The sequence below is a fragment of the Oncorhynchus tshawytscha genome, linkage group LG11 (assembly GCF_018296145.1).
Source record: "Oncorhynchus tshawytscha isolate Ot180627B linkage group LG11, Otsh_v2.0, whole genome shotgun sequence".
Classification (NCBI taxonomy): Eukaryota; Metazoa; Chordata; class Actinopteri; order Salmoniformes; family Salmonidae; genus Oncorhynchus; species Oncorhynchus tshawytscha.
Genome location: NC_056439.1, coordinates 19508667 through 19530787, shown reverse-complemented (window position 1 = coordinate 19530787; position 22121 = coordinate 19508667). Strand labels below are relative to the sequence as shown.

Below are 22121 nucleotides of genomic sequence, written 5' to 3'. Positions count from 1 at the left end.
AAATAAACTCAGAGTGCAAATATGTGTTTGTTTTTTACTTGCAATGACTGTGATGTGGTTGTCTTAACTGCCTTCATTTAATCCACTAACCTTCAGTCACTCTGGATAAGAATGTCTGCTAAACGACTTTGAAGTGAAAGTAAATGTTTTTTGATTTCCCCCAATATCAATAAAGGCTAGATTTAGAGAATATAAATTTCAACTGCGAATGCAGCTATTCGTGAGAGGAATAACGTAGATGAAGGTGTGCTTGTACTCATCATTTCTTCATTTGTGTGTGTGTGTGTGTGTGTGTGTGTGTGAAAGAGAATAACTATCTACTAAAACAGACTGGGAACTCAGATTAGGATCTAATTAGTGTCTCAGCTGGAGTGAAATTGAACAGAGACACAGTGAGTATGAAGAACAGGATTCACACAGACTCTGTTCTGAGGGCAAAGCGTTTGCTAAATGACCATTTTATTACCAGAACTGGGCTGGAACAAAACCCTGCACAGCCTGTGGGTCCCCAGGACTAGAACTGAAGGGCCCTGCCTGGTGTGAAGGTCTGATTGTGACTGTGAGACTCAAGACAATAACATCTTTGTTGGTCCATTATACTCAGGATACAACAGAAATGTGTTGGTTTTTGCCGGCACAGTACCTCCACGCAACTTTCAACTCACCCGTAGATGCAGGAGATGTCTATGACCACATCGATCATGTCGCAGCACAGCTCGTAGGTCTGCATGTCCACCGGACTGCTGTCTGTGGCGATGTAGATCTTACTGACCACGTCAAACAGAAAGGCCTTCTCTATGCCCGAGTTCTGAAAGTACACGGAGAGAGATGACACGCTACACTTGGAAAACACATAATAGAGCAAATACACCAGAGCGATTAGAAGCAGCAGGTGGGCACGCTATCGTCTCCTGCTAGAATATCATCCATCAATTTCCTGACGATTCTACATGTTGAACTGCCACAGTTCGCCGCCACCCAGCAGGTGATCCGTAAAACACTGCAGCCACCCGCTGCTTTTTAACAGTTCATCATTCTGGTGTGTTTTCTCTCCGACATTTGACACTTGACTACCTCACACAGGGGAAAAAGAAAGCAAGGACGGGGCAAAAACTAAACTGGAGATGCTCTACTTTCTAAGAACTCAAAACAGCAGGGAGGGATATATTTTGGCAAGACCAAAAAGCCCTGTAGAGGAACTAACGAGTGAGGTTGAGAGCCATGGTGTATGCTCGCCAGGGGGGCAGAGGGGGGCAGGGAGGACCAAAGTTAAGTAAATCAAAGAAGAGAAAGTAGAGAGCACCGAGCACCAACCAGGGATATGAAAAGGATTGCGTCCTAAATAGCCCCCTATTACCTATATAGTGCACTACTTTTGACTAGGGCCCATTCAAAAGTAGTGCAGTTTATAAAGAATAGGGTGCCATTCAGGACGGAACCAAGAACTCCAGAGCACTAGGGGTCGGTGGTGGGAAAAGGACTCCAACAGAGTCTACACTTTGAAGATATAGCACTAACACAGTCATCTGGGTCTCCCTCTCCTCTGTGAATATTAGATCACTGGAAACAATTTACATAAGCAGAGGGAGAGAGGCAGAGAGAAAGAGCGAGAGATAGAGAGGCTTGTTTATTTCACTTTTGTTTATTATCTATTTCACGTGCTTTGGCAATGTAAACATATGGCATGTTTCCCATGCCAATAAAGCCTTTTGAATTGAATTGAATTGAGAGAGCGAGAGAATGAAAGAGCACTCACTTGAAAGCTTGGAAATAAAGCCCCAAAGCCAAGGTTTTCAGACATTCTTCCCATTAACTAAAATCTCCCAAAAATATATATGTCCCATGTGGCTTTTGAACCTTCTTTCCATATGTCGATAATGTATTTTAGATACAGTACTAATCTATGGGCAGCAAGAGATTACTGACGTTTGATGAGGTAAAGTGACTTCTGTATGATCTGTGTTGACACTGAATGACAGGTATTCTCTCTTCTCCCTCCTAATTTGACGACCAGTTGATGCAATCGATTGGCTAGTCCACTCATCTGGTTTTACAAGTCTACATCACTCTGGGACTAATCCTAACATACTTGTCTTTCTTGCACTCACTTGTTTAGTTTTTCTTCTGGGCACTGATTCCACTATTTTGAAGAAGTCTACTTGGACTGACGCTGATATGTGGTTATTTTTTACTAACTTAGTTGAATGCACTGACTGTATGTCTCTCTGGATAACAGTGTCTGCTAAATGAATTAAATTGGCATTGTAAATGTAGATTTACGCACATAGAGTAACTTCAATCTTCAGACATACTGTGCAGTGCCAATCATAAGTATTCAGCCACCCTTGGATTTATTCACTTTTTATTGTCTTACAAAGTGGGTTTAAAATGTAGTCAATTGTCATTTTTTTTTGTCAACAATCTACACAATCCTAAAATGTATGAAAAATAAAACACGAATATACCTTGATTAGATAAGCATTCACCCCTGAGTCAATACATGTTAGAATCGCCTTTGGCAGTGCTTACAGCCGTGAGTCTTCTTGGGTAAGTCCCTAAGAGCTTTGCACACCTGGATTGTGCAATATTTGAAGATTATTCTTTTCAAAAATCTTCAAGCTCTATCAAAGTGTTGGGTATCATGGCTAAACATAAATGTTCAAGTCTTGCCATAGATTTTCAAGCAGATGTACTGTAAGTCAAAACTGTCACTCAGGAACATTCACAGTCTTCTTGGTAAGCAACTCCAGTGTAGATTTGACCTTGTGTTGTAGGTTATTGTCCTGCTGAAAGGGGAATTCCACTCCCAGAGTCTGAGGAAAAGCAGACTGAAGCAGGTTTCCCTCTAGGATTTTGCCTGTGCTTAGCTCCATCCCGCTTCTTTTTATCCTGAAAAACACCCCAGTCTTTGCTGATGTCAGGCATACCCTAGTCTCGCGTTGCCATACCTCCAAAATCCCGCCTCCCTTGGAGGTCTGGAGAATGTTGTATTGCAAAAATGGTTTGAATAGTCCTCTGGCAAGATTATGATTGGATGTTACATTTCAAGAACTCTCCCCCCACACACCTGTAGAAGGAGAGCTGTTATGTTATGCGCATTACCAGGTAACTGTTACCTATGCTAGTTTTTAAGTTATCAAGTGTGGCCGACAGACTGCGATGTACATTTATTAAAACGGAAAGTGGATTACACTGATCAAGTCAAACAGCACAACATGTTCTAAACCCCTCTGGTGACAAACGCTTTTTTCCTTGCCTCCATTCATCCTGTCCACGTGGCTGTGCTCAGCTACCATTGAAAATCTCTTGAATATGGCCCATTATTGGGAGAACTTATTCAAGTAAGTAAATACATTTTTTTCAAATGTGAAGAAATTCTGTATTAATAGCCAGCTACTGTAACAAAATATAATGTACTTGTCAACGTAAATTATACTGTATGATCAACAGTAACATGCTGTATGAACTGAATACAATAGATTACCGTACATTGTGTGTATTCAAAATAGAATGTCACAACAACAAAAAAAGCACATGGGGGCAAAAAATTCAAAGCACATCCTCAGAGTCAAGAGAGTAAACGTTTTTGCTAATTATTATTATAAATTAAATATTTTATTCTTAGTTCATTGCTACCTGTTTAGTTATTTTATATGCATTGCTTTGTTTTTGGCCTTCCCATTTTATATTATAGAACAAATGTAAAATCAGAAAACGGTTGGTCTAAAGGCATCTTACATACATTATCACCAGGTCTGTCACACCCTGACCATAGTTTGCTTTGTATGTTCTATGTTTTGTTTGGTCAGGGTGTGATCTGAGTGGGCATTCTATGTTGGATGTCTTGTTTGTCTGTTTCTGTGTTTGGGCCTGATATGGTTCTCAATCAGAGGCAGGTGTTAGTCATTGTCTCTGATTGGGAGCCATATTTAGGTAGCCTGTTTTGTGTTGGGTTTTGCGGGTGATTGTTCCTGTCTCTGTGTTTGTTTGCACCAGATATGGCTGGTTTGGTTTTTTCGTTATTATCCTTATTAAAGATGTATCGAAATAACCACGCTGCATTTTGGTCCGATCCCTGCTACACCTCCTCTTCAGACGAAGAGGAGGAAAAAAACCTTAACAAGGTCCAATTAACTAGAGCGCCATCTTTACCCATAACCCCATACCATACTACAAGTAAACCCAAATGTGTCCTCCAGGTGTCACAATAAGAATAGGGCATTTCCATATACAGTGCCTTCAGAAAGTACAGTATACACACCCCTTGACTTTTTCCACATTTTGTTGTGTTCCAGTCTGAATTTAAAATTGATTCAATTTGAGCGTTTTTCCGTCACTGGCCTATACACAATACCCCAATAATGTCAAAGCGGAATTATGTATTTTTTCCTTCTTTTTAAAAAATATTTTTTACAAATGAAATAAAAATGAAAAGCTTAAATGTCTTGAGTCAATAAGTATTCAACCCCCTTGTTATGGCAAGCCTAAATAAGTTCAGGAGTAAAAATGTGCTCAACAAGTCACATAATAAGTTGCATTATTTTTGAATGACAACCTGATCTCTGTACCCTACACATATAATTATATGTAAGGTCCCTTAGTAAAGCAGTGAATTTCAGACACAGATTCAACCACAAAGAACAGGTAGGTTTTCCAATGCCTCGCAGAGAAGGGCACTTATTTGTAGATAGGTACAAATTTAAAAACGCACACATTAAATATCTCTTTGAGCATGGTGAAGTTATAAATTACACTTTGGATGGTGAATAAATACACCCATTTACTGCAAAGATAGGGATCAGGGACTTCACCATGAGGACAATGGTGAATGTAAAACAGTTACAGAGTTTAATCCTTAAGACTTTATTGACGCACCAGTGCATCAATCGAAGTAACATTTAAAAAAATCCCCATCAAAATCTGTCAGTTTAAGCTAGAGATATCCGTCTCAATCCGCCGCATCCGCCTATATCGGCCTTCAGCATCTACGGTGGAAGGTGGCTGAGCTACAGTGGTGTTGTCAGACTATGAAACAGCCCAAGATTTGGTCTACTCACAAAAACATCTGTCACGTCTGAACGGTTTGACCTCCCAAAAATTATATGACCACTCTATGGAAAGATGAAAAGACGAACCACAAGTGTCACGGGACTCGTCTTAAGGTAACCAAATTCATGGAAGTATGGAGGTAGTTTTTTGGCAACAAATTAAGGGGTTAAATATGTGTCCAAAATAACAAAAATATTTCCTGATCTTTCTTATATCTCCTAGACATAGAACAAACACTTTTTTTGTTTAAATCCTCATAAAAAAATGTACTGTCTGTATTTTGCAATTTATGAATATGTTATTCAATGCATTTCAATGGGCTATAGAAATATGGGCTACACCCACTACCAGTGTGGAAATTCTCAAAGTGATTTTTTCTTCACCTCAAACAGAAAGTAAACAAAGTCTGTTTTAGCATCCATTGAAAATGACAATAGTTCCTCAACGTAGCCTATTTGAAAAATCTTTCAATAACAGCTCAGCGTGAAGGGGGAAAAAAATGTCATGCTCTGATCCGGTGGAAACGTCATATATTAAGCCTACCTGATTACTTCTTACCCCTTGTGCAAATAGCCTACAGCTATGTCTGTCTGGAGCTCATTGGAGCAGGAAACTGAGGGCCCAGAAAATGTTATACAATGTTGCAAGTTTTCTAGAACAATCTTCAGACTGTACCCAAGGTAATAGTTGATAGAATGTTTCAAGTTCCTTTCAGACAAGCCATGCGTAGCCAATGTTTTTATTTCTTGGCTTTATGTAGGCTATTTTTACAAAGTTGGCAAATATAAGTTACTTTTAGAATTTTGATTAACCACATGATACTATTTTGAGATATAAAGGAAATGAAACCGTTCCACAAAAATGTGCATATAAAAATCATAACCCGGCACACAGATCCTCAGTAAAAGGAACATGACAGCCCACTTGGAGTTTGCCAAAGGGCACCTAAAGGACTCTCAGACCATGAGAAAAAAGATTCTCTGGTCTTATGAAACAAAGATTGAACTCTTTGGCCCGAATGCCAAGCGTCACGTCTGGAGGAAACCATCCCTACGGTGAAGCACGGTGGTGGCAGCATCATGCTGTGGGGATGTTTTTCAGCGGCAGGGACTGGGAGACTAGTCAGGGTCAAGGGAAAGATGAACGGAGCAAAGTACAGAGATCCATGATGAAATCCTGCTCCAGAGCGCTCAGGGTCTCATACTTGGGCAAATGTTCACCTTCCAACAGTACAATGACCCTAAGCACACAGCCAAGACATCGCAGGAGTGGCTTCAGGACAAGTCTCTGAATGTCCTTGAGTGGCGCAGCCAGAGCCCGGACTTGAACCTGATGAAACAGCTTTGGAGAGACCTGAAAAGAGCTGCGCTCCCCATCCAACCTGACAGAGCCTGAGAGGTTCTGCAGATAAGAATGGGAGAAACTCCCCAAATACAGGTGTGCCAAGTTCGTAGCGTCATACCCAAGAAGACTCGAGGCTGTAATTGCTGCCAAAGGTGCTTCAAAGTACTGAGTAAAGGGTCTGAATACTTATGTAAATGTAATATATAAATGTGATATATATATATATATATATATAGATAGATAGATATATATCACATTTCCAAACACCTGAAGGTACAAAAAGGTACCTGAAGGTACAAACAATAGTACGCAAGTATAAATACCATGGGACCACGCAGCCATCATACCGCTCAGGAAGGAGATGCACTCTGTCTCCTAAAGATTAACATACTTTGGTGCGAAAAGTGCAAATCAAATGTATCATGCACAAAGTAGATATCCTAACCGGCTTGCCAAAACTATAGTTTGTTAACAAGAAATTTGTGGAGCGGTTGAAAAACAAGTTTTAATGACTCCAAACTAAGTGTATGTAAATTTCCGACTTCAACTGTATATACCTAAAGGGGCCTTAAAATTCATGGCATGGCCATGGTATGACCATCTTAAAACAATTCCATATGTTAGCTTCGTTACTCCACATTACTAACCTAATTGACAGAGTGAAAAAAAGGAAGCCTGTACAGAATACAAATATTCCAAAACATGCATCCTGTTTGCAACAAGGCAGTAAAGTAATACTGCAAAAAATGGGGCAAAGTAATTAACTTTATGTCCTGAACACACAGTGTTATGTTTGGGTCAAATCCAATACAACACATTACTGAGTACCACTCTCCATATTTTCAAGCATAATGGTGGCTGCATCATGCTATAGGTGTGTTTGTAATCGTTAAGTTTTTCAGGATAAAAAATAAACGGAATGGAGCTAAGCGCAGGCAAAATCCTATAGGAAAACCTGGTTCAGTCTGCTTTCCACCACACACTGGGAGATTAATTAATATTTCTTCAGGACTATAATTGAAAACACAAGGCCAAATCTACACTGGAGATGCTTACCAAGAAGACAGTGAATGTTCTTGAGTGGTCGAGTTACAGTTTTAACTTAAATCTACTTGAAAATCAAGACCTGAAAATGGTTGTCTAACAATAATCACCAACCAATTTGACAGAGCTTGAAGAATTTTGAAAAGAATAATGGGAAAATGTTGCACAATCCAGGTGTGGAAAGCTCTTAGAGACTTACCAAGAAAGACTCACAGCTGTCATCGCTGCGAAAGGTGCTTCTACAAAGTAGTGACCCAGGGGTGTGAATACTTATTAGGGCTGACCCCATTTAGTCGACTGTTTGGTCGACAAGCTGTTGGTCGACCGAAATTTCTTTAGTCGAGCAGTCGCAATTTATTTTTTTCACGGTGCACAAGACACCTGTCTGATTCACGCCTGTCTCAGTGGACTAATCCATTGCAGAGGCCACAGGGATGGCACAGTCCATCACTAAGAAATGTGAACCTGAAATTGTATATGGTTATATTATGTAAAGATAATGGTGCAACACTAATACATCTAATATTATTTTAGAACCAATGTGCTTTCTCCCGCGTTGGATACGGTCCCTGTCCGTGCTTCTGAAACATAATCTTCACTGTGCCCTAAAATTGATGCCTTTCCCTATGTCGCTATGTGTATAATAGCAAAATTAACCAGCATATTGGGATTGAGAACAATGCGGCAGAGGCAGCAGCAGAGACAAGGAAACAGCCCTAGCCTTAACCTAATTGTCTAAGAAAAGTGAGGACAGAGGAAACCAACTTAATTAGTCCTATAATCAATAGCCTAACCGTACGTGTACATTAGTACGTGGTAAATTGCAGCTTGCTGCTCCAGCCGCCCAGAGTGGCTCGCTTGTGGGTGTGATGCATATAGCAGCAGCACGTTAGATTGTGCATCAAGAATTCAGCACAGCAAGTTTGTATGAAGTTCTGGTTATTAAATGGGTGAATAGTTTAATCCATTCTCCATTTCATGCATTTATTACAGTGCTACAGGCTAACTCAAATGAGCTGCTAACGTAGCTCGTTAGCTATCTAGCCAACTTTACATAAAGTATTGTTAGCTACAGTAAGTGAATTAAATGTCACCATCTATCTAACTTCATATTAGCTAGCTATCTTGATGTAGTTATCATTGTAAAAAACTAACTCTAAATGCATTTGTAGGTAGCTAGCTAACAGCCATGGAGGAGGGTGAAAGGATAGCAGCCCCAACTCTCAAAGTGAGAGAGTATAGGGCAGGTACTTGTGTAGTTCCAGCACATAGAAATGAGGATGGAGATAAAAGTAACATAATATTCAGTGCTGTATTATTTAAGTATAATGAAGTCTGTTTCCTGTGATGTTTTCTGTCCTCAGACACAGAGAGCTGTGAAAGCCTGTCTGCAGATGAAGAGGTCCCAATGAAGAGCAGTGGTTCTCAGTCCTGGGGACTCAGAGGTGCACAGTTTTGTTTTTGCCTTAGCACTGCACAGTGATTCAAATTATCAACTCATCATCAAGCTTCAAGTGTTATTTATGTATTCATGTGTGATGCTATCCTTGACATGATCCTGCCGTTGTCACATGTTACACATGCACATGTCTGTGGACATGCCTCTATCAATCCAATGTTATCATGATTCGTTATAAGGGATATTATACTTTAGTAATCCACAATGACCTGGTGATGTAAAAGTCTAATAAATACATTGTTTTCCATATTCCTACAGATACCTTGTAACTGGAGATTCCTTCAAAATGATTGCCTTCCGTTACTGTGTAGGGCACTGCAAGGTTGGGGTGACCAGGACCATCTGGGACTCCCTCTGGGGAATTCAGGCGTGTGAAGGCTACCTGTGTTCTGCATAACTTCATGAGGATGGACACGACGACCAGGAGGGGATCTGCAGCTCGCCAATGTGTGCCAGAGGAGAAGTCTGCTGCTCTGCAGGATGTTTCAAGGAGGGTGGTCAACAACGCAGCAAGAGAGGCAATCCATGTGCCGGAGGCCTTCACCTCCTACTTCTTCGAAGAGGATGCTGTTCAATGGCAACACAAACGACTACACTATGCACAACCAAAGGCTCTTAAGAGTAAGAGTATTCTTCCATTTACTTAGTGTCAGGATTTGGCCAGGATTGTTCCGGTTTTGGCCACTAGATGCCCCCATTGTGCTTTTTTGACCCTTTTGTTTTCCCTTGTTTCCAGTTATTATTTGCACCTGTGCCTCGTTTCCCTTGAATGTATTTAAACTCTTAGTTTTCCTCAGATCTTTGCTCTGTGATGCGATGCTGTGAACATTTGTTACTCCAGTTGGACTCTCTTGTGGTACTTTGTTTTTGTTCTCGTTTATTTATTTTTGATTATCTTTTGAGGCTTTTTTCCTCCTGTACCTACCACCTTGTGGATTTACCTTTTCACTTGGAGGATTACCTTTTTCTCTTGGAATGACTTTTGACGTTGTGGATTTATATTTTTGCATGAAGTACTTTCCTTTTTACTTTATTAAAACACTGTCTCAAGTGCTGCTGTGTCTGCCTCATCTTCTGGGTTCTGCCGACTATTAGTGGCTCAGTTTGCTAAGTGACTGTTTCTCACACCGGGTCCTGACACTTAGCTACAGTACCTGTCAAAGGTTTGGTCACAACTACTCATTCAAAGGTTTTTATTTTTTAAACTATTTTCTACATTGTAGAATAATAGTGAAGACATCAACACTATGAAATAACACATGGAATAATTTTAGATTTGAGATATTTGAGATATTTGAGATTTTATATTTGAGAGACCCTTTACCTTGATGACAGCTTTGCACACTCTTGGCATTCTCTCAACCAGCTTCATGAGGTCGTCACCTGGAATGCATTTCAATTAAACCTCACTAGGGTAGGGGGCACTATTTTCACCTCCAGAAGAAGCTAGGATATGCATATAGGAAACACTCTAAAGTTTCCAAAACTGTTCAAATAATGTCTGTGAGTATAACAGAACTGATATGGCAGGTGAAAACCTGAGAAAAATCCATCCAGGAAGTGGGATTTTTTAAATGTTTGTAATTTTCCATTGATTGCCTATACAGTATCCAATGACTTAGTACTCAGATTGCACTTCCTACGGCTTCCACTAGATGTCAACCGTCTTTAGAAATTGTTTCAGGCTTGTATTCTGAAAAATGAGGGAGTAAGACCACTCTGAGTCAGTGGATAGTGGAAAGTCCCCAGACCTGTTTTCTACACTCGACCGAGAGCATGCCTTTCTTGTTTTTCTTTTATATTGACGAAACAATTGTCCGGTTGAAATATTATTGATTATTATGACTAAAAACAACCTGAGGATTGATTATAAACATCGTTTGACATGTTTCTACAAACTTTACTGATATTTTTGGGATTTTTCGTCTGGCTGTTTGACTGCCTTTGAGCCAATGGATTACTGAACAAAACGTGCTAACAAAACAGAGGTTTTTGGATATAAAGAGGGACTTTATCGAACAAAACAAACATTTATTGGGTAACTGGGAGTCTTGTGAGTGCAACCATATGAAGATCATCAAAGGTAAGTGATTAATTTTATCGCTATTTTTTACTTTTGTATATTGAAACAATTAGACACCCTATAACCACACCTACTGTAAACACTTGTGTATCAATCTGATTGATGGATTGTGTCTCAGGTGTATAACTGCAGCTCCTTCCACCTTCAAAGAATAAACAGGAGGACCAACCATGGAGAATAGTAAGACACTTCATTATTTATATAACTACGCTATATTGTTTGTCCTTGTGTGTCTGTGCATGTTTTTCAGCATAAAGTATTCTGCAGCCACTTAGTGTGGACACCAGGTGAGGCCACACACAGATTCCTGTTGAACACTGTCTTTTTAACTAACTTATTTTCTCAATAACAGTCTCTCTCCTTCACTTCATCACTCTCCCACCTTCTCCCTAAATCCTCTAGATCAGGGTTGCCCTACCAGTCGATTGCGATCTACTGGTCAATCGCGGAGTGCTTGCCAGTTGATCGTGAGATGATAATACATCTACTAAAATTCAGCCACAGAAATCAATGCCTATAATCTCTTTCTGTTTTAACGTTCGACAGTCCTCCATTCACAGCAATGTCTGAAAAGTCACGTGATTTACATAAAATAAGACCAGTCCCTGCCCACTTATTGACTAGTTGGCGCAGTCAGATGCCGCCCGCCAACTTCAAGTCAAGGTCACAGTGATGCCAGGCAGGTAGCTAGCTAGCTAACTTTGTAGCTAGATCCATTCTTAAGTTGTTCTTAAATTGTGTAGTCAACAGCAGCAATAATTAGTGAAGGGAAGGATACAAAAAAACAGAAAACGTATAATTTCCACAAGGAATGTGTCAAATCAAACTCAAAATGTGTGCCGGGTAGCCTAGTGGTTAGAGAGTTGGACTAGTAACTGGAAGGTTGCAAGTTTAAACCCCCGAGCTGACAAGGTACAAATATGTCGTTCTGCCCCTGAACAGGCAGTTAACCCACTGTTCCTAGGCCGTCACTGAAAAAAAGAATTTGTTCTTAACTGACTTGCCTAGTTAAATAAAGGTAAAATAAAATCTGCCATAATAGCATCACTATCCCAAAGAAAGGTAACATAGCATTACATTATAAACCACACACAAAGCCCAGGAAAGAGATTTTCCAGCAAAGACTGAATTACGAAGAAGAAAGGTACAAGAACAAAAAAAATCAACTGGCAGCGCAGCAGTCAATTTTCACACGGCCCGTGACCAAAGGGAAGGCGGCAACCATAGCATCTTATCGTGTGAGTCGCGTTCTTGCTAAGCATAAAAAGTCCTTCCAAGATGGGGAGATGATCAAGGAAGCATTTATTGAGGCTGCAGACTCGCTGTTTGGGGATTTTAAGAATAAGCCTAAAATGATGGCTGCCATCAATGACATTCAGTTGTCCAGAAATACAGTGACAAGAAGATGTGAGGGAATAGCAGAGAACCTCGAGGATCAACTGAAGAAGGATATTGACAACTGCCAGTGTTATTCCCTCCAGTTTGACGAGTCCACAGATATGGTAGATGTGGCACAGTTATGCATTTTCATTGACAACATGAGTACAAAGGAGGAACTACTCACCATTTTGCCACTGAAAGGACATACAAGGAGCGGCAGGTAGCCTAGTGGTTAGAGCGTTGGGCCAGTAACTGAAAGGTTTCTGGATCAAATCCCCAAGCTGACAAGGTAAAAATCTGTCATTCTGCCCCTGAACAAGGCAGTTAACCCACTGTTCCCCGGTAGGCCATCATTGTAAATAAGAATTTGTTCTTAACTGACTTGCCTAGGTAAAAGAAAACAAGGGGTGAAGATATTTTTCAAGCTTTTATGGAGTTTGCAAACAAATTCCAACGGTCCTTTTGTAAGCTTGTCTTCATTACTACCGATGGGGCACCCACTATGTTAGGCCGCATTAGTGGGTTCGTTGCACTGTGCAAACAAGATGATTCTTTCCCTGACTTTCTTAGTTATCACTGCGTAATTCATCAGCAAGCCTTGTGCTGGAAGATGTTAAACATGAAAGAGGTGATGGAGCTTGCGATGAAAATTGTGTGTTCTATTCGAGCAAGAAGCCTACAGCGGAGGCTATTTCGAGCTCACTTAGAAGAGACTGAAGCCGAACACACAGACCTGCTGCTGCACACGGATGTGCGCTGGCTGAACTCAGGTATATTTTTAGGGAGATTCAGGGAGTTGTTGCCTGAAATCAAGGAGTTTCTCAAGGTCAAACATGCAGAATATGCACAGCTAGAGGACACACAGAGGCTCCTGAATTGAGCTTTTCTCACTGACCTAATTTACATGCTAAATGAATTGAATGTAGAACTGCAAGGAAAAGGCAAACTGGTAATCGACATGATCAGCTCTGTGAACACAAAAAAAACTGCAACGTAACTGCACTTCTTTCAACACATGCATTCAGATACAGCACAGCTTGACAGTGCACGTTACGTGGAGCAAGTCCAGAGAATCTTATCTGAGTTTGACAGTCGTTTCACTGACTTTGCATCACTTGAGCCTATTGCCACTTATATGTGCTTTCCGTTTGGCACAGACATAAATTTGGAAGTCATTGCCTCCAAAAATGGGATACTTTTTTCAGTTGGACACCACTCACTATAGCAGAAACTGAAATTCTCCCCCTTCAAAATGACATTCAGCGGAAATCGAGGGCAACCACTGAAATGAAAGAAGAGTTCTGGGAGCTACTGCTAGACGAGAAGTATCCCAACATAAGATGTGTTCTCAACTTATCAGCCCTTGGTGGATCAACCTACCTCTGTGAGTCTGCATTTTCTCACATGAAAATAATACAGTCCAAGTACAGATCTACTTTGACTGATGACCACCTTGTGGCCTGCATTAGACTTGCAACAAGCTGCTTACAGCCCTGACTATGAAAAACTACTTGCCTCCACACAATGCCAAAAGTCACACTAAGGTAGGAAATTAAACTAGTTGCACTTATTTGTGGAAGACATGTTATTAGTCCACATCAAAGAAGTATTACAGCGGCAGGTCCATACTCAGTGGTGTGTTGCGTTTCATACATTTTGTTGGTTGGTTTAGATTTAGAGACTGGTAGATCTCATCAGGCTGGCAAATGAAAAGGTAAATCTCACATCAAAGGTTGGGCACACCTGTTCTAGGTTATATCATCTGTGAAACCCCTCCCGCATCATCTGTGAAACCCCTCCCGCATCCGAACTGGCTACATAGAGGGCACAGCATGATCAGAGGTGAGAGGTCACTTGGTCAGGTCAACATGAAGTATTATTAAAGAGATGCTTTACATTGAAATACAGATAGAGATGTAGTAGTGCCAGAGTTAATGATCCAAGATCAGTTATGCATTTCACCTCCTGATGGTTATGATGACTGACAGTGTTAGAATTTTAAAAAACACAAGGGCTTAATCATGCCATTTCTTTCTCCATCGGTCTCTTGTCTTCAGGTATGTTTTGATGTGAGAGAGGATGCCAACCCCCAGTTCCGTCATTGCCATCTCACCAGCTCTTCAGATAACCTTCGGGCCAACTGGGGGCCCAAGGCTGGTTAGGAGACACCGCTTGAGACACTATTATGTAACTGTGATGAACTGAGAGAATATTAAGTTATGTAGCACTGTAATTAATGAATCATGTGCTGTCTTCCATGCTCCTCTGTTCTTACCACTTTCCCATTCTGTCTTTTACACTCACACCACTCTCGCCACCTCTTTCTTCCTCTGTTTTTATAATGCACACCAGATGTGCATTGAAGTACAGATTGAACTTGTATTTGTGTGTTGTCTTGGCTGTGTGCTTAGGGTTGTTGACCTGTTGGAAGGTGAACCTTTGCCCCAGTCTGAGGTCCTGAGCACTCTGGAGCAGGTTTTCATCAAAGATCTCTCTGTACTTTGCTCCGTTAATCTTTCCCCTATCCTGAATAGTCCCCTAGTCCCTGCCGCTGAAACATATCCCCACAGCATGATGTTGCCACCACCATGATTCACTGGTGCCAGGTTTCCTCTAGACGTGACGCTTAGCACGCAGGCCAAAGAGTTCAATCTTGGTTTCATCAGACCAGAGAATCTTGCACTTAAAGCTTTGATTGGTGGAGTGCTACCGAGATGGTTGTCCTTCTGTAATGTTTTCCCATCTCCAAAGAGGAACTATGGAGCTCTGTCAGAGTGGCCATCGGGTTATTGGTCACCTCCCTGACCAAGGCCCTTCTCCCCCGATTGCTCAGTTTGGCCAGGCGGCCAGCTCTAGGAGTCTTGGTGGTTCTAAACTTCTTCCATTTAAGAATGATGGAGGCCAATTGTGTTCTTGGGGACCTTCAATGCTGCAGAAATGTTTTGGTACCCTTCCCCAGATCTGTGCCTCGACACAATCCTGTCTCGGAGCTCTACGGACAATTCCTTTGACCTCATGGCTTGGTTTTTGCTCTGACATGCACTGTCAACTGTGGGACCTTATATAGACAGGTGCGTGCCTTTCCAAATCTTGTCCAATCAATTAAATTGACCACAGATGGACTCCATTCAAGTTGTAGAAATATCTCAAGGACGATCAATTGGTCACATGCATGCGATGCTTACATGTTTCACGTAAAGAGAGAAAGGGTTGAGGGAATAGGGAATGTGTTTCCTACACAAATGAGTGATTTCGGTAACAGAACTTTTCAGTCAGAAACAAGTAAGAAACTAAATGGCTGAAATAAGGTTGCAGCATCAGCACAGACAGCACAATAAACACTTACTGTGCTGTGGTGCCTTTTCGCTGCAGTAGAGAGAAGAGCGAGTCAAAGTACGCCAGTCACACAGTTACTCGCTGTCATTCATTTTAACACTGACCATCAGCCTCTTTCAATCACTTCGCTTAAAGCATCAGACAAGCTCAGAGCATACGTAGTTGATTTCATTCAAAGACATTGTGTGAGTGTCTATATATGGAAAAATACGTTTATACCAATCGATTGGTCAAAAGAACAGGATGACTTGGTCAACCAAGATTTTTTTCTAGTCAAAATGTGTTTTATTTTTCATACATTTTTCATAAATGTTAGAACTTTTCTTCCACTTTGACAGAGTATTTTGTGTAGATTGTTGACCAAAAATTACAATTAAATGTATTGTATCACAACAAAATGTGGAAAAAGCCAAGGGGTGTAAATACTTTCTGAAGGCACATATACATTTTCTTATTGTATCAGGTATTTAGAAAATATATTTTGAGTTAAAATTCAAATTAAATTATGTACCTAAATTGAATAAATACACCGGCTCTATTTGCATACATGAATACAATAACATAGAGGGGTGGAAGAGGGCTGCAGCCACCGAACACTTGCTCTGTCTACCCTCCCTTCCTGCACTCACCTGCACTGTCTAGACTGCCTCATTAATCAATGTTGTTGTCATGTTCAACAAGTGTGTCAATAGCAGGATACCGTCAGATTGAAAATCAACATGCTTGGGTGGAGATTACGCCTATCTAAACATACTTTACATCATGGTTTCCCAAACTTGGGGTCGCGCCCCCCCCCCCCCAAAAAAACAAATACATTTGGTTATTAGAACCGGGGTTACGTCAGTAACCTCCAGTAGCTGCTAGATGCGGTTGTAATAAATAGAGTGGTTTCTGTTTTCTTCCTACGAATGTGGCTCTAGCTTTTGAATGGTTTAAGCTACAAACTATTATGACTCCATCACTGAAAGATAAGAACATCTATGTATGTACGTACTGTTTCCCTCTACTATGCCCACAAGCCGTTAGAACCGAGTGGACAAGACCAGACACTAAATCAGACTGGGGGAAAAATGTCTACACAGAAGATCATACAACATTATTACCTGATGCTCTTCTGAACTTACTGCCTGATGCTCTTCTGAATACCTTTCGGATGCATTTCAGTTACTTCAAACCATAGTCTTCAGTTTGAAATACTGTCAAAAAAATACTGTCTGACTGATTTGTAATAGACTGTCACAGCCCAAATAAAAAAAGTCAACATTGGCCATTGATTACAAAAAAATATATTTACATGGTGGGGTCAGGAAAGAAATGTGATATCCAAATGGGGTAGTGGGCCAAAAAAGTTTGGGAACCCCTGCTTTACATTGTTTGCGAAATCAGAGATAATATCACTATAATCTGAATGCTCATTTTCGGAAGTTGCTTTCAGCGCATCTAATTTGTAAACATTTCAACTGTATTAAATTATTACTTTTTCAATTACACAAAAAAAATGAACACCCCATCAAAATAAAGTTATCTTTCTTCTCTTTCTTGTGATGTAAGTGTCGAGATGGTGCATTATATCCCCAAATAAACTTTAGCGTTGTTTTTGATTCAACGGTAAGATGTATTCAAGACAATGTATTGAGCCCATTTTCAGCCATTACCAGGGTATTTGACAGGTCATCACAAACAGTGTAACATTAACGGGGGAAAACGACAGCCACAAGCAAGAGTATGAAAGAGTCACAGGATTAAAATGAAAGCAATCCAGCGAGATTTAAGTGGAAAGTGCATTTGAACCCCTCCAACACAGGAAATGGATGGCTGAAAAGGACAGATCCTCAGGTGGGCGTGGCATGCACGTTGCTAATGTAATGTCCATTAAGAGATTAATGGTTTCTCATGTACTGTACTTATTAACATACACAGACTAACAAGATACTACAAACGCTTTGCTGATTACACTGAAGGCACAAAAGCAGAGAGAGGCGTTTGCTGCCCCAATCTTCCACACTAAGCATGAAAACCATTTTAAATCTATTTTTCTAAGAAACGTTTGTACCCGTGATATGAATAATTATTTCAATCATAGAAAGTTGTTTTCTCATGTCTGTAGTTATAAACTGAAGGCGAGGGTATGACTTTGGCTTCACCTAAGGTAAGATGTGAGTCACCAATATCTCTCATGATGTTAATTTTCTGTGCAGCTTGTTCACAAATGAACATCCAATGAAAACAAAAATCAGTAAATTAATTTATGTGTATACAATAAATGAACTGAATGATGTATTCTGTTTTCAATCTTCTCTCTATACAGTATAATGGGATCATGCCTCTTTCTACAAACCCCTGCCATTCTTACCTATTACTGCCACCTTCTGGATGAAATTCAAAGTGTTCATAATAAACCATTTGATTCAGCAATAATAATAATAATAATAATATAATAATAATATTAATAACAACAACAATATATGCCATTTAGCAGACGCTTTCATCCACAGCGACTTACAGTCACGCATGCATACATTTTTTGTATTGGTGGCCCCAGCGGGAAACAAACACACAACCCTTGGCTTTGTAAGTGCCATGCTATCACTCACATTCAGCTGAGCACAAAATTGACCAAATTACAATAGAGATGGGCCTCTGCTTTATTTGCTCAGGCCTTGTCAAAGCACTTCTGCCCAAACAACCAGCCTGTTTGGTCTCTATCGGCCATGTTCGAAGTGCACTAGGAATAGGGTGCCATTTGTCTGAAATATACCCTATTACTCACTCACTCACTCAATCACTCTAGAGGTGTCATGAGGACAGTTCAGTGCATTCACACATAGAAAAATATTAAAGGGTAGGTTCAGTATATTGACAACTTACGGTTGGATGGTTCTCACCCTGAAAGTAGTCTATCGGCCAGGAGAAACTTTTCTTTAAACTGCGACTTTAAACAGGACAGTAGTAGTGTGCTTGTGACAAACAAATATGTCTGGTCATATTTTTGATGTTTTATTTTCATTTGTTATTTTATTGGGCCATCCCTTGCATCATTTTTTAGGCCTCCTAGGTATTTGCATGTAAATGAATGTGCACGAGTACTGCCACTACGGGGAGCGGTGACGTCAAATGGGAGCGTTAGTGAGATCTTGGAGGTTTCTCTTTCAAACTTGTAGAATGCCTACTACTGAACACCACTAACGTTTCTCCGTCTTATCATTCTATGGTATGTAATGTGCAAAAGTGCAAGATGACTCTCAAAATATTGAGGTAACATGGTTACTTACATAGTCCGTGAGTTTGGTGACGTTTTAAGGCAATTGGAGGGAGTTTTAATCGAGCGGAAAAACGTGTTGGTATGTTCCCCATTGTAAGTAGGTTGGCTAGGTTGCTAATGATTTACATGTAGGGATTAAGATGGCGCACAAACGTTTTGTACTTTTAGCTCCTATTTGTTTTATTTTCTATGAACGAAGGCTCAGTTTAGTTCAGGAAATACAGCTGAAGTCGGAAGTTAAAATACACCTTAGCAAATACATTTAAACATTTCAATTCCTGACATTTAATCAGAGTAAAAATTCCCTGTCTTAGGTCAGTTAGGATCACCACTTTATTTTAAGAATGTGAAATGGCAGAAAAATAGTAGAGACAATGATTTATTTCAGCTTTTATTTCTTTCATCACATTCCCAGTGAGTCAGAAGTTTACATACTCTCAATTGGTATTTGGTAGCATTGCCTTTAAATTGTGTAACTTGGGTCAAGTGTTTCAGGTAGCCTTCCACAAGCTTCCCACAAAAAGTTGGGGGAATTTTGGCCCATTCCTCCTGACAGAGCTGGTGTAACTGAGTCAGGTTTGTAGGCCTCCTTGCTCCCACACGCTTTTTCAGTTCTGCCCACAAATGTTCTATAGGATTGAGGTCAGGGCTGTGTGATGGACACTCCAATACCTTGACTTTGTTGTCCTTAAGACAAATTTGGAAGTATGCTTGGTGTCATTGTCCATTTGGAAGACCCATTTGCGACGAAGCTTTAACTTTCTGGCTGATGTCTTGAGATGTTGTTTCAATATATCCACATAATTTTCCTGCCTCATGATGCAATGAATTTTGTGAAGTGCACCAGTCCCTCCTGCAGCAAACCACCCCCACAACATGATGCTGCCACCCCCGTGCTTCACGGTTGAGATGGTGTTCTTCGGCTTGCAAGCCTTCCCCTTTTCCCTCCAAACATAACAATGGTCATTATGGCCAAACAGTTCTATTTTTGTTTCATCAGACCAGTGGACATTTCTCCAAAAAGTCTGATCTTTGTCCCCATGTGCAGTTGCAAACCGTAGTCTGGCTTTTTTAATGGAGTTTTGGAGCAGTGGCTTCTTCCTTGCTGAGCGGCCTTTCAGGTTATGTTGATATAGGACTTGTTTTACTGTGGATATAGATACTGTTGTACCTGTTTCCTCCAGCATCTTCACAAGATCCTTTGCTGTTGTTCTGGGATTGATTTGCACGTTTTGCACCAAACTATGTTCATCTCTAGGAGACAGAACGCGTCTCCTTCCTGAGCGGTATGACGGCTGCGTGGTCCCATGGTGTTTATCCTTGCATACTATTGTTTGTACAGATGAACGTGGTACCTTCAGCTGTTTGGAAATTGCTCCCAAGGATGAACCAGACTTGTGGAGGCCTACAATTTTTTTCTGAGGTCTTGGCTGATTTCTTTTGATTTTCCAATGATGTCAAGCAAAGAGGCACTGAGTTTGAAGGTAGACCTTGAAATACATCCACAGGGAAAACCTCCAAAAGACTCAAATGAAGTAAATTAGCCTATCAGAAGCTTCTAAAGCCATGACATAATTTTCTGGAATTATCCAATCTGTTTAAAGGCACAGTCAACTTAGTGTATGGAAACTTCTGACCCACTGGAATTGTGATACAGTGAAATAATCTGTCTGTAAAAAATTACTTGTGTCATGCACAAAGTAGATGTCCTAACCGACTTGCCAAAACTATGGTTTGTTATCAAGGAATTTGTGGAATGGTTGAAAAAATAGTTTTAATGACTCCAACCTAAGTGTATGTAAACTTCCGACTTCAATTGTATATGTAAATATGCAATGTGATGATACAATGTGTTAAAGTGTTGATATTTGTAAAAAAAAAAATGAAAAAAATAAAAAAAAGTTTAACAGTTTGTTAGCTTTATGCTAACCAAATGTAGCTTTGCTAAGCGCTAGCTAGCTTTAGGCTAGTGGGTTTCAGCTATTGTTAGCTTACGTGTTAATGGTTTAAAAGGTCATGGTTGTAGCATTGTTTCGCACAGGCCTCCAGTCATTTGTAGCTTTTGAAAATTGATACTGCTAGTACAGTAAATTATATAATGTAATGTAGCCTCTTATCGTACAATTTGATGGTTTTACATGCCAAATAGATTTTGTTGCTAGATGACTAAATACTACAGATTGAATAGCCTCAGATTATATGCACTATTGGTTTGGCCATTAGTGAAAGGTAATATGTGAATGTGTTTGAATGTGTAGATGTATGGCAAGAGGTTTTTTTACTTTATTTTTGATACTGAAATATGGAAATATAACAACGTAATACTACAATGCAATTGTAGTGTGGAATTAATTTTGACAACAAAAATATTTTAAAAAGACAACCATATTTTTTAAAACATTGTAGAATGCCTACTACTGAACACCACTAACGTTTCTGCGTCTCATCATTCTATCCTGTTAATTCGGGTTTATTATCTGCTGACCCGTCTCAGTCCGAGGCGTGTAACATACTCACAGATATCAAGCTAACTGAGGAAGGTTGAGTGTACTCACAGATATGAAGATATTGAGCAAGTTCTCTAGAGTGGGCAGCTGAGGGATGAGTTTCTGCACCACTTTGCTGAAGGCCTCAAATATGGAGTGGTCATAGATGCTGGTCAGGTAAAGACTAAAGAGTCAAAGGGGAAAACAGTCAGTTCGTTTCAATTGGGTATAACTGTAACCACATACAGCAGCAGTTAGACTGGATCTACTCACAAGTGCATAGCAAAAATGAATGTGAACAAAATGTAGGTAATGTAGTTTGGAGAGAACACTCTGGCCACACACTAGTAATCCACATTATGGTAGCTTCATTTGAAAACACCTCTTTATAGTCGGGCGGATAAGCAAATCGGTTGTGCATTTTGTGATAAAAGCGCCACATTTGTTTTACAGAGGTAGATTTATTTACCCTGAAAATATTGAAATATGGAGCAACCAGAGATTTAGCCCTTGGGGGACGTGGCAGCCATCTTACAAAATGGCCGCTAACGGTATTACCAAAGATTTTTATAACTAACCCAAGATAGACTGTCGTTTCCACTGGGAGTAAATCATAGTGGGCAGAACAAGCAAGGACGTGGGCAGAGCCAAGTACGAGCTAGTAAAATTCAATTGGTG

The 22121-nt window shown here is 40.2% G+C and overlaps 1 protein-coding gene across 1 annotated transcript in view; it reads right to left on the bottom strand.

Annotated features, from left to right (window-relative positions):
• Positions 1-22121, bottom strand: part of rragd (ras-related GTP binding D) — a 35356-nt gene that overhangs the window by 8890 nt on the left and 4345 nt on the right. The window contains exons 5-6 of the mRNA XM_024437001.2: positions 21513-21627; positions 666-808 (exon numbers count right to left, since the gene is read on the bottom strand). Coding sequence (XP_024292769.1) covers positions 666-808; positions 21513-21627 — 258 coding nt within the window. The remainder of the gene's footprint in view (positions 1-665; positions 809-21512; positions 21628-22121) is intronic.